This window comes from Equus caballus, chromosome 3, assembly GCF_041296265.1.
Source record: "Equus caballus isolate H_3958 breed thoroughbred chromosome 3, TB-T2T, whole genome shotgun sequence".
Classification (NCBI taxonomy): domain Eukaryota; kingdom Metazoa; phylum Chordata; class Mammalia; order Perissodactyla; family Equidae; genus Equus; species Equus caballus.
Window position 1 is genome coordinate 17,446,208 of NC_091686.1, and position 12,590 is coordinate 17,458,797.

General features: G+C 47.3%; 1 protein-coding gene across 1 annotated transcript; it reads left to right on the top strand.

Moving 5' to 3' along the window:
- Nucleotides 1-5,209: 5,209 nt before the first annotated feature.
- On the top strand, nt 5,210-6,802 carry PDP2 (pyruvate dehydrogenase phosphatase catalytic subunit 2). Its single transcript, NM_001257150.1, is given in 1 exon segment — nt 5,210-6,802. A coding segment is annotated over 1 exon segment (1,593 nt).
- Nucleotides 6,803-12,590: the final 5,788 nt, after the last annotated feature.

A 12,590-nucleotide genomic window follows, 5' to 3' on the forward strand; every position in this document is an offset into this window, starting at 1 on the left:
TTGACTCCTGGCGTGTGTCCTACTAAACTTTTTTCTGCCTGCAAAGAGGCATGCACCAAGGGACAGGGAGGAGGAAGAGAAGAAATGCATAGATAAATAATTGTTGTTAGTATCAAAATTCCCACTCTTCTTTGTCGTAATCAGGTTTTGCTGTCTGACATTCTGTCCTGGCCAATAGCTCTGGCTCAGTTTAACCCCATGCTTGGGGCCCCTGCTCAGGCCGAGGCACTGACACTGGTAGCCCCCCACCCCTGCCCCAACCCCTGTCACTCCCTAGCTGTCCCTAGCTGTCCCTAGGGGCCGGAAAGTTGTGCTCATGTGCTGGGGCAGGGCCTCCCCGAAAGTGGTGATGCCACAGGGCATCTGCAGTTTCCTTGAGAGCTAATTTTCACAGGGTAGCACAGGCTGCAACACGAGGACCATTGCACCATTGCTTGCTGACTGAGCACACTCCAAGGTCTCTCGCTCAGCCTGGGGCTGGGGGAGGGGCAGGGTACCATCACTGCAAGCGAAAGCACGGAAGTGTGTGCTTCCAGGGGGTTGCAGGGCTGTCTCTCACCTTCTTTTTCCCTCCTCTTCCCCACACCAGACCCCTAGAGCTGTTCTGCTCCTCTGCAAATCCACACCTGTAGCCGCCCCTGACACAGGAGGGGTTAATAATCACTGGAAAAAGCTTGCCAACAAACTGTGACCCAGAGGTGAGAAGGCCGGTTAGCCAATGACGGGTAAGACCCCCTGGGGGCGCAACCTAAGCCAGGCGGGCAGCCGCCTGGGGCACAGATGGAGAAACGATATCGATATCGGGAGCAAGAGGGACCATTGCCTAAGAGACCTTGCCTGCTCCGAGATAAAAATATAGGAGCACAGCAATAACATGATAATATCAAAACAGAGGCCAAGGGAGGGCTCCTTGAGAAATCACTAAGAATTCTTGGCATTCGCTAATTACTTCATCCAGAACACCTGTGTATGTTTAACAGATGTAAGCTATGTATATATTGAAACGCTGGTTATAATAAACTCGGAGTGGCCATCAGCCCTCTCCGCATCTATCCTGATGTGTACATTGGATTGCGACACCGACAACACCAAGAAATGATGTGAGTCACTGGCAACTTGGAGTGCAAATGACAACTACAAGGCCTACACACTGCCGTTTCCAAGTCGTTCTACAGAAGCTCAGAGAAGATAGTGACTAGCCCAGGATCACACCCAAGCAGGTGGCAGAGCTGGGCCTCACACTTGGGACTCCAGGGTGACAGAAAATTCTGCATAAAGTTAAATCACTTGATTGGGGATGGCATCAGTCTCTGGGACAATCGTCTCAGGGCACAGATATGCTCAGATCTGGGTTTATTCAGATGCCTTGGGGAGTGATGATCCACAGAACCACTGTTAAGGGCAAGCTCATCTACTCATCGGCAAAGAAGAAAGAAACCTGAGGTTTTTACAAACTCTCCCAGATATCAGGCTGGATGTTATAGTTTTGACACAAAAACTGGCTGCCGCATGTCAGTTCCTCCTGACACAAGATCATCCTCAAATCTAGCTTTCTAACATTCCATAGAAGGTCTTATCTGGGTAGCCAAGGAATCAGGGGACTTTGCCAGAATCATCCAAGAAATCTCTACCCTGCCACACCTCTGGCTGTTCTTTTTTTAAAAGGTTGGCACCTGAGCTAACAACTGTTGCCAATAGTTTGGTGTTTTTTTTTTTGGCTTTTTCTCCTCAAATCCCCCCAGTACATAGTTGTATATTTTAGTTGCAGGTCCTTCCAGTTGTGGCATGTGGGACACCACCTCAGCATGGCCTGATGAGCAGTGCCATGTCCGCGCCCAGGATCCGAACCAGTGAAACCCTGGGCCAACATAGCGGAGCGTGCGAACTTAACCACTGGGCCATGGGGCCAGCCCCAAGTGGCTGTTTTTAAACTACGGTTTTGCTTCCTTTTTTTTTTTCCTGATTATACAAGATATGCCAGATGGAGTAATGTATACATACGTTTATGTAGGAAATTTGTAATGTTTACCTTTGACTGTCTCTTTAGAATAAATTAAAAGAAGCAGAATTAGAGGATCAAAGATTTGTCCATTGGATAGTCTCAATTCACACTCCCATCTGCCAAGATGCCAATGCCCACTCACCAACATTACATATTAATCATCTTTTAATATTTGTCAGGTTGATTGACAAAAATCAGTATCTCATTTTAATTCACATTTGCTTGGTTTTGAGTGAGGATGAATATTTTTACATATTTTCTCAGAAAATGACAGCTGAGCCAGCTGCAGCTTTCCCTTTCCCAAGGGAGACAGAAGTCCTTTCCCTTCATTTTTTTCTTATAAGACCCTGGGACAAGGAAGCCCTGGGAGACCAGCTGGGGTTCTTGGGCTGGCCACCATATACAGGGTGACTGAGCTGGTTAACAGCCTTTAAGCAAAAGTTCTGGTGCACACAAAATCCTCAAGGGAGCATTTTTACTTTGGAAGTGGGGAGTGTGTGGTAAGTTAGAGTGGTTTCAGACTTAGCAGAGTGATGTAATTTTTCTCCGGAAAACATGGTGGGGGCGGCCATCTGTGTGTCTCCAGTCGGCCCAGGGGCTGACATATTGTAGGCACCCAGAAATGCCTGCAGATGGAGTAAGTAAACTGTGCTGCCTCTGTCCTGAAGGATGACCTTCTGTAACCCAAAATGAACTATCTACACACAAAAAAAATTACACCCATTTATTTAGAATCCCTTAGAGTTATCTTTATTTTGAGTCGGAAACAGCCCTCTCAATATCCAGGAAGAGACATACTGCCAATTCTAACTTACCGGTAGAACTTCTTGAAAGGGCCGAGGGTGAGTGGCAATATAAATATCACACCAGGGGCAAGTCTGACAGGTTCTATTAAGGTAATTCATAAGGAAGCAGGCAATAACTGGAATTTCACCACGAATATCTAGCGTCCTCGTTCTCAGTCTTTCTCAAACTACCTACCACTTAACCATGTGCAGTTAACTGTCAGTGGCCAGGCCAACGTAATTGTCGGTTTAAGGCCCAAGGGTCAGTGGGGAGCCAATGGAGACTTCAGAGCAGGAATTTGAATTTCAGAAGCGTCACTCTGGCTGCTCTGTGGAGGAAGGGTGCCTAAAGCCAAATCACAGCCGGAGGTGAGGAGACCGGAAGAGAGGCTTGGAGTCGGATGGTGGAGTAGGCAGAGGCAAATATTTGGATTGGAGGGACATTTAGGAGACAAGATTAACAGGATTAGATAACCAACAGGAGAGTGAGTGGGGATGAAGGAGAGGGAGCTGTGAAGATGACTCCCAGGCTTCTGGCTTGGGTCTCTGGCAGATGGCTGGGCCATGACTGGGTTAGGGGAGGAGACGAAGAGCAGGTCTGGCAGGAAGAGCACGGGGCAAGTTGTGTCAGGGCTTCCAGAAGGAAGTGTCCAAGTGATTGAATATGAGGGTGTGGCACCTAGGAGAAGGATCTGGACAGGACGGCACAGAAATGGAGAGGAAGCCGTGGGTACTACTAACAACGGTAAGGAAGTGGAGATGTTGCTCGGTTTGGGGTGTGCGGAGTGGAGGCAGTAACGTCGTGGGGCTGCTCAGCCACAAGACTGCCTGGTCTGGAAGCCCGCAGGCAGCCTAGCCACCTTCAGAGCCCCGGGGGTGGGCGGGGGTGAACCGGATTTGGCGCCTCCGGGTCCCGCCCTTCTGCCGCCCCTCTAGCCCTGCTCAGCCATTGGGCACTTCCGCTGTCCGTCAAGCGCCCGCCTCCGCAGATGAACCAATAAAGGCTGGCGAGAGGCTGCTTCCTTCCCGAGCTTGACCCGCTCAGGGAGCTGCTTCAGGGAGGCGAGACCCGGGTGGCTGCAGCAGCTGCAGCGTGCGCAGGCGCCGAACTGACGGGACGGACTCGGCGGCGGCGGCTCAAGCTGGTGAGAGGAGGGCTAGGGGCCGAGGAAGGGAAAGGGGCGAGCGTGGGATGTGGACGCCTCTAACCCCGCCGGGTCTCGCTGGCGCCCGGCCCTCTCTGGCCAGCGCCATCGGCTCGTGTGATGGGGTGGAGAGCCGAGGTGAGATGAGGTGAGGGGGCGGGCCCGCGGCCACGGTCACCCCACTGGCGCGCACGCGCCACGTGGAATCGCATTCTCGCCGAGGACCCTTGGCAACTGGGGCACACACGTGCTTTAGCCCTTGGAGCACCCCTGTGAGCTCGGCGTCTCGGCTGAATTCTCCTGTGTTACAGACTGGGAAGCTGGGGCTCAGGGACGTGGCCGCTCCGGGGTTTGGGGGATTGGGGGAGATCCTACTTGGTGGACGTCGGAGGCTGCGCTCTTATCTATAAGGCTGTGGGTCACAGACTTGAATTTGGGACCTGTTTTCTCTAGGGAAGCGAAATTGTTTGGGTCCGGGCTGCGGCCGACCGCCCTGCGTCGGGCACCACTACCTGGCTTCTCTACCAGGCAGAAGAGAGGTGGGGGACCCCAGGAGCCCTCTGCGCCTCCTGACCCACCGCTCCTGCCCCAAGTTCAGCGGGTGGACTGAGGGGAGGGCGATGGTCCTCAGTTCTAGGAGCTGTCAGTACCCCAGCAGACAGACTTGGGGAGAGCAGGATTCATTGACAAAATCTGAAAACTCATGGGAAACGCTCCTCTTCCCGTGTCACCCGAGAAAATAGAAAATAAAGCAGCATTTTTTGTCTAAGGAAAAATGCCACCAGAGGCCACTGAAGGTGCTAAGAAACTGTATCATTTATGCCCTTGTGGAGGCAGATGTGAACTTTTTGGAAATCAGTTTGGCAATGAGTCTACATCCTTTGACCTACTGAGTCCTCCTTTGGGAACTAAGTAGGTCAAAACCTAAGTAGGGAAAACATTGATGCATAAGGCAGTACAGTTTCACGTTTTATAAATAGGGAACCAGTGGAAAAGACCTCCAAATTCCCAATAATAGAAAATAGTTAAGTAAATTGATTGATTATGCTAAAATAGGATATTACTCATCCATGAAATGTGATATAAGTAAAATGCTCTTAACAGGAAAACTGTATTCTAATTTGTGGTTACAACTATACAAAAATGCGTACAGAGTGTCTGGAGGAGTATACACTTAGTGATAAAAGTAATAACTATCTTTTTTAAACTCTTTAATTTTCAGGTTTTAAAAAAACTTTTGCTGAAGGAACGTATTTGCTGATATATATAGTTTCAGAATGTCAAGTTCTGTGTCCTACTGGATCTTAAATTCTGCAAGGAATAGCATTGCCACATTACAAGGAGGTGGACGTTTATATTCAAGGTGTGCCTCAAATTGGAATAAATCAAAATGGAGGCTCTTTTCCCCGGCACTGGCCACTCTAAAAAATGATGCACCATGTGGTAGCTTTGCTCTGCAGAAAGCCTACAGACACACATCAACGGAGGAAGACGATTTCCACTTACAGCTCAGCCCTGAGCAGGTAAATGAAGTGCTTCGAGCTGGTGAGTCTGCCCACAAGATTCTTGACCTGGTCAACGGAGTTCCAAATTCCGTGTTGCGGTTTGAGAGCAACCAGCTGGCTGCCAACTCCCCAGTGGAGGACCGACGAGGTGTGGCCTCCTGCCTGCAGACCAATGGGCTCATGTTTGGCATCTTTGATGGACATGGTGGCCATGCATGTGCTCAAGCAGTGAGCGAACGGCTCTTCTACTATGTGGCAGTGTCACTGATGTCCCAGCAGACCCTGGAGCAGATGGAGGGAGCAATGGAAAACATGAAGCCCCTGCTGCCCATCCTGCAGTGGCTCAAGCATCCAGGGGACAGTATCTATAAGGATGTCACATCCATGCACCTTGATCACCTCCGTGTCTACTGGCAGGAGCTGCTTGACGTGCACATGGAAATGGGACTGAACATTGAGGAAGCATTAATGTACTCCTTCCAGAGACTGGATTCTGACATCTCGCTGGAAATCCAGGCCCCCCTGGAAGATGAGATGACAAGGAACCTTTCACTCCAGGTCGCTTTCTCCGGGGCAACAGCTTGCATGGCCCATGTCGACGGAGTTCACTTGCATGTGGCAAACGCAGGTGACTGTCGGGCCATCCTTGGTGTCCAGGAGGACAATGGCATGTGGTCTTGTCTTCCCCTCACCCGCGATCACAATGCCTGGAACCAGGCTGAGTTGTCACGGCTAAAGAAGGAGCATCCTGCGTCAGAGGACAAGACAGTCATCATGGATGACAGGCTGCTGGGCATCCTCATGCCCTGCAGGGCCTTTGGGGACGTCCAGCTAAAGTGGAGCAAGGAGCTGCAACGCAGTGTCCTAGAGAGGGGCTTTGACACTGAGGCCCTCAACATTTACCAGTTCACCTCCCCGCACTACTATACTCCACCCTACCTGACTGCCAAGCCTGAGGTCACATACCACAGACTGAGGCCCCAGGATAAGTTCCTCGTGCTGGCCTCAGACGGCCTGTGGGACATGCTGGGCAATGAGGATGTAGTGAGGCTGGTGGTGGAGCACCTGGCTGAAGCTGGTCGGCACAAGCCGGACCTGGCCCAGAGACCTGCCAACCTGGGCCTCATGCAGAGCCTGCTGCTGCAGAGGAAAGCCCAGGGGCTCCAGGCTGCCGACCAGAATGCAGCCACACATCTGATCAGACATGCCATTGGGAGCAACGAGTATGGGGAGATGGAGCCGGAGCGGCTGACGGCCATGCTGACGTTGCCGGAGGATTTGGCGAGGATGTACAGGGATGACATCACTGTCACTGTGGTGTATTTTAACTCAGACTCAATTGATGCATGTTACAAGGGAGATTAAGAGTCTCCCATCCTATTGCTGAGATTAATTTAAATGCTTTTCTAAGACATTCTCACTTATTCTTAAACTGGCTCTTCAAACCTTGCTGTTAAAAGGTAGGCAGATGTAGCTTGTTTAGTGATAGACTAACGTGAGACAAGCAGACCAGGTTTAAAAGTGGTAGCAGTGATTTCATGTCCCTGTGTGTTTGGCTACCTCTCCTACCAGAGAGGGCAGAGCATGAGACCATAGAGCTGGCTTGGACTCACAAAGCCCAAGTCCTGTTAGAAAGATACTGTTGTTGAACTGTGCCAGCCTGGGCCTTCAAAGGGCAAATTTAATCATGATTCTAAGGCTATGAAGAACTTTGCGATCTTCTGAGGTCTTGCTACAAAATCTGCCAACTTGATAATTTTCAGTTCACCATCATGGACTTCTAGACTGTGAAGGGAGGTTATGTTTGTTTTTTATTTTTAAGTTACTAAGACCTAGTTTTACAAAGCATATTACAGGATAATTTTCTATGCAATATTCTGACTTGTTTTTTTGTGATTATATTTGTGAAAACATTTTGTAATACTGCATTCTAGTTCTGTTTTTAGTTTATATTAAAACTGAGTCCTCAAACTTGCAAACACGCCTGCTGTAAGCATGCCTGGAATGACTTGTCTTGGTTTTCAGCTGAGGGTGAGAGGGGCTAGGCCTCTGGACCAGCTGGATTTATTTTTCAGTCCCTTCTACTGAGTCCTGTCCGCTGAACCTTTGAGCCATACTAGGAGGTAACTTCTCTCTAAGCCTTAACTCTTGGTCTTTCCAGCATTGATACGCTTTCCTCCAGGTCTTAGCCTCTGGAGTTTATCTGTAACACTTAACCTTTCTGATTATACCTCTCAAACATTCTTCTCTTAATTCCAGCTAACACTCCTACCTCTCTTCTGCTGAATTCTCTCACTCTGCTGCTGCTGATTGCACAGTGCTGTCTGGGAAGAATGCTCCCTCTTCAGTTGCTTGCAGGGAAAGAGAAAATGTGATCGCATGTGGTAATTGTGACAGATGTTTAGGCAGGACTGGCTTATGTAGTGGATTGTGGACTGAAGAGTTAGCCTGAATTTAGAGATGAAAGCATGAAGGACGTGAAAACAGTCACTAACCAAGCTCCCTGTCTGCATCCTGAGATGCAGTGGGGAGGAGAGAGGCATGAGATTTGGCAGATGCGACACCCGCCCCTAGACGGTGGGATAAATCGCCTTTGCTACTCTTCCAGGACTGGACCATATTTAGTATAGGAGTTGTGGCAAAAAAATAAAATGTAACCTGTAATCACTTCCGTGGGCTGCACAGTCTTGTGTTTACTTGAAAATTAAGCTTGTGGATCTTTTCTGGGGGGATGAATTTCATGTTCTCATGAATTGCTGTGCCATTTAAAGGACAGGAAATGGGTCCCTAAATGGAAACACAAATATAATCCTACAAAATTGACAGCTTTTTCTTCCTGTACTGCATTAGTTGACCCCTCTCCTCATTTCACCCCCTTGTGCCATGCAATGAAACTAAAAGAAAATAACATAAGTTTGGCTTCCTACAAACACTATGTCCTAGTGACATTCAAGTGTCCTTCTAGCCTGGGGACCCTGCCCTGGACATTTTCCAGTGTAATTCTTCAGTGATACGGCTTCATCTAAAAAATTCTCTTTTGGGTGCTTAAACTTTGGTCCTTTTATTCTGAAACCATTAGTATTCCTTCTGATCGCCTAGATCTTAACTCAGAAATAAGATGTGAATCACTCCCATTCCACCGGCATGAAGATTTGTTGCTAGAGCTGAGGACTCTGCTTGTCTGACATCCTTTGGTCTTTATGCCAACGAAACCCTGGCGTACCCTTGGAGCTTTCACCAGAATCACAGAGTGTCTGAATCCTGTTTTGGAGCCTAGCATGGGTCATAAATGTATCTGATTCAGTAACTTGTGGGACAGCTGAGAGAATACAGGCTTCCCACCTGTTTCTCCAAGCCTATCTGTGTATTCTCTCTGCCTAATAGACTTCCTGCTTCCTAATTGGTATATTGAGGGAAAAGAAAGGCCGGTTTATTGTCTGCCTTTTTCCACTGTGATCTCTTGTCAGCTCTTTCCATGAATGCTCCAAGGACTGCCTCCTGGTTAAACCCCAGTGCGCCTGTCTCCCTGCCCACAGTTCTGTCCTTGGCCTTCCTGAGACACATCGACTCCTGTTTGAGGACACTGGCATTTGAGAGGGGGTTGGTGGCACTTTCAGGCCTTCCGAAGACCGTCATTCCTTTTATGTAGAGATTTCAATATCGAGACTTAAAATGAACTCAAAATTGAGATTGAACGTATAATATTTTGGATGTGACTTTTGAATAAAGCATGCTTTGGTGCCTAAAGTTATATATGTGTCATTTTAGGTAAGAAACTTTGATATTATTGGCATAATTTAGATATTATTTTATAGATAAATAATGTGGCTCCTCTGGTTCTGGGGATCGCTCAAAATGGATAGAGAAGATGGTATTAGTTCTAAATTCAAATTAGTACGCTAGGTCGAGTTACTTAGATTCAGCTTCCTGAGATGTTATTTGTAACACTAAAGCTAATTTATTATAATGAAAATGTAAACTTTGAGGTATGTTAATATATAAACATATGTTTCCCAGAAGTACTGTTGGCCTAAAAGATCTCTAGTATCGGGCACACCGGCTGAAATTCGGGTTAGACACAGTTGAGCTGGCACCTTTTGTATATAAGTGAAATATAAACAGCTTGAACTTGAGTTAGTTAAAGAAGAGAATAATTAATTGTATGGAACAAAAAAATTATGTTCAGACTGAATCTGGCATGACTTTTTTCCATCAGACCCTGGTGACCCATCTTCATTTGACAGTTTTTGGGAAGCCTTAGCTTCCTAGGTCAAACCAGAATATTCTGGAACTGAGCCATGCTAGTTTCATCTTCAAGTGGTTCATTTGTCTCTGGACGTGGCTCTTTCCCGTGGCAGAAGCAGCCCTGGTTTAGCGCTGGAGCGGGCTAGAAAGGCTGGTGGTGCCACTCGTCAAGCAAGCTGCTGTGTGGATCACCGAGTGGAAAACATGGTTGAGCTGTGCAGCCATCTCCTGGGCACCCTGAAGCTCTGGTCCTTATGCTTCAGGCACCTGATGTCTAACTTGCCTCCTGGAAAAGATTTCTTATCAAGCATTTACTTGGAAAAATTATTAACCGTGTTCTTTAATAATTACGGACATTTGTATTTTAAGCTGTATACCAGTGTTCGTATTTCACATCAGTTTTCTAACCGTTAGAGATATTTAAAGTTGTAAATAAAAGAGGCAAAATGAAATTTGGTTTCTTTTGGCTTGAATACTAATTTTTGTAGGCCCTTAGGGTACTAGATTACGGTAACCTTTGTTTCACCACCTTTCTCTGGCCGTGGGAAGATTTTAGTCTGTTCAAGAGTCCACCCAAAAGAGAGGTTCGGTCCTCTGCAAATATTTGGCTGCTGACCACAAAGGAATTCCTCATTTCGTGTTAACCGTGTGTGCTGGGACCTGAGAAGAAGGAAATGGAAGTGAAGGCATCTGTTGTGTGGGTCTGCACACGGAGCCAAGGTCCGCCGAGATTTCATGTTATTTAACTGAACTTGTAAAACTAGTTTCTGTGTTAATCTTAAATGCAAAGCTAGCTTTGGGGAATTGGTCTAGGCAGCTACCTAGATAGAGATGAAGACCCCAGGCTATCCCACTCCCACTAACTGAGCTATATCTCCTTGCCTCAGTTATAAGTCCTGCTCTAATGGGTGCTTCTTTAAATGCAAATACAATTATTAACACTTTACTGAGCCATTAACACTGGAGCCATTAACACTGTGAGTGAGGTTGGTTAAGCTGGGCCTTGAGGAGGAGCAGATTTGGGGGAGGGAAAGATGGAAAAGGGAGTGTCTGGGGTCTGGTAAGGATAACAGGATAAAAAGGGGCTATTACCGGCTTTTTAACATGATAAAACAGGCCCAGAGGTTGAAAAACTTGCCCATGACATCATGGTACTCTGGGCTTTGAACCAAGTCCACAGCCCCTGCACTTGTCCCAACACTGGGCTTTCAGAAAGGGATAATCATGCACGGAAAAACCTCATCGTAATTTTGGCCCAGGGTGGTTGGGGAGGGGGTGGAGAGGTAGGTGGTGCTGAAAAGAAGCTTGAAGGCTTTTTTTTTGGTCATTGCTGAGAATAAAATAGAATTCTGTTAACTCTTTTGATAGTCCTTTGGTTGTTATGAGTCAAGCTAGATATACTTAACATGTACATTACAATATCCCATCATTTTGGAACAGGATAAAAATAGAGGGAAAACAGGAAGAATTAAAATTTAAAAACTGAGTTCTTTGGGCTCTTTTAACTAGAGGGGTAAAAAATTAAATTTATACTCTTTCTTTCACCTCTAGAGTTTTTGTTTCCATTTTACTTTATGCCACTAAATGCCCTTAAGTGGTTTCCAGGCTGTTGAGTTTCTTAATTGTGGGTGGCTGGTGCTCCAAGCGGCTCCCTCTGGGATGGGTGAACCTTCACTGGGCTTCTGTGCGTCAGAGTGTTTTTGCTCTATTTGCCCCCAATCTTATCTGTTTCACGTGGGAATCCTGGCTGGGAGGAGCAAGGGTGGAGGGAGGGGGCCAGAGTTCCAGTTCTGACCTTCGCCAGCAAGGGAGTAAATAGGCTGGGACGGGTTACTTACCCTCACCTCCTGGAAAGTGGTCTGTGGAGGGACTTTCCAAAGCCCGCTCTGTCTCAGACCTTAAGTCTTCATGCCCTTCTGGATTCTGGAAAATCCTCACTTGCTCAACCCCACTCTCCTGCAACAAATGAGCAGAAGGAATGTGTACAACGAGCTGCTGCTCTGTTCAGTCCACCCTGCACAAACGTTGCATGCCCCGGGGCCAGGTATGAGGAGCTGTCCTGGGATGGCCCCATCCAGCTGGGTCACATGACATTGGGCACAATGGGGATGAGGAGAGGCCAGTCCAGCGAAAGGAGCAAGAGGAGTGAAGCATAGGGGTGGGTCCAGTCTGAGGTCAGGCTCCAGGGGCTTTGTGGATGTAGCAGCAAGAGTTGCAGTGCAGACTGAGGGTGATACCAGCTCAACACAAGGTTGACTTAAGGGAAGCCATATTGTAGAAAAGAAACAATATTGTAACTTTGAACAACCTCTGACTAAATAACCCAGACATACTCTATAGGTTTTATGGCCCCTCCCAGCTGCTATAGGTTGATAACTTTGTTCTTTTGAGTTCCTTAGGAATGTGATGACCCCCCCAGGAAGAGAGTCTATGCTGATAGCCATCATCAATGACAACTGAAAGATCAGGGTAAAGGGTGTTGCTCCACTCCCTGATGCATATCCAGTAAAACAAAAGACTATTAGGAACTAAAAGCAGACGTCTGCCCCCACCTGGAGATCAGATGGAGGACCCACTGGGATTAGGTGTATTTTTCAGTGACTTAAAATTTGGGTTGTCTATACTTCTTATCCTTCTGGTCTGATACTCGATTATAAAATGTGCCTTTAGGTGTTGTTCCAAAACTGTTGAGCAATGTACAAAATTCTCATAATGCAAAATGTCAATCTGAAGCTAGGAACAAGAGAATATTTGCAAAAGAGTGCCAACCCAGATCTATTCCCCAATTCACCAGGAAGTAGCTAGATCAGTCATCACCCCGAATCCCTCAAGAATGAGGAATGACCAAAGAATACGGGGATTGAAACCAACAAATAGTTAGCCATTAATGATTAAGTAGCTAGGAACT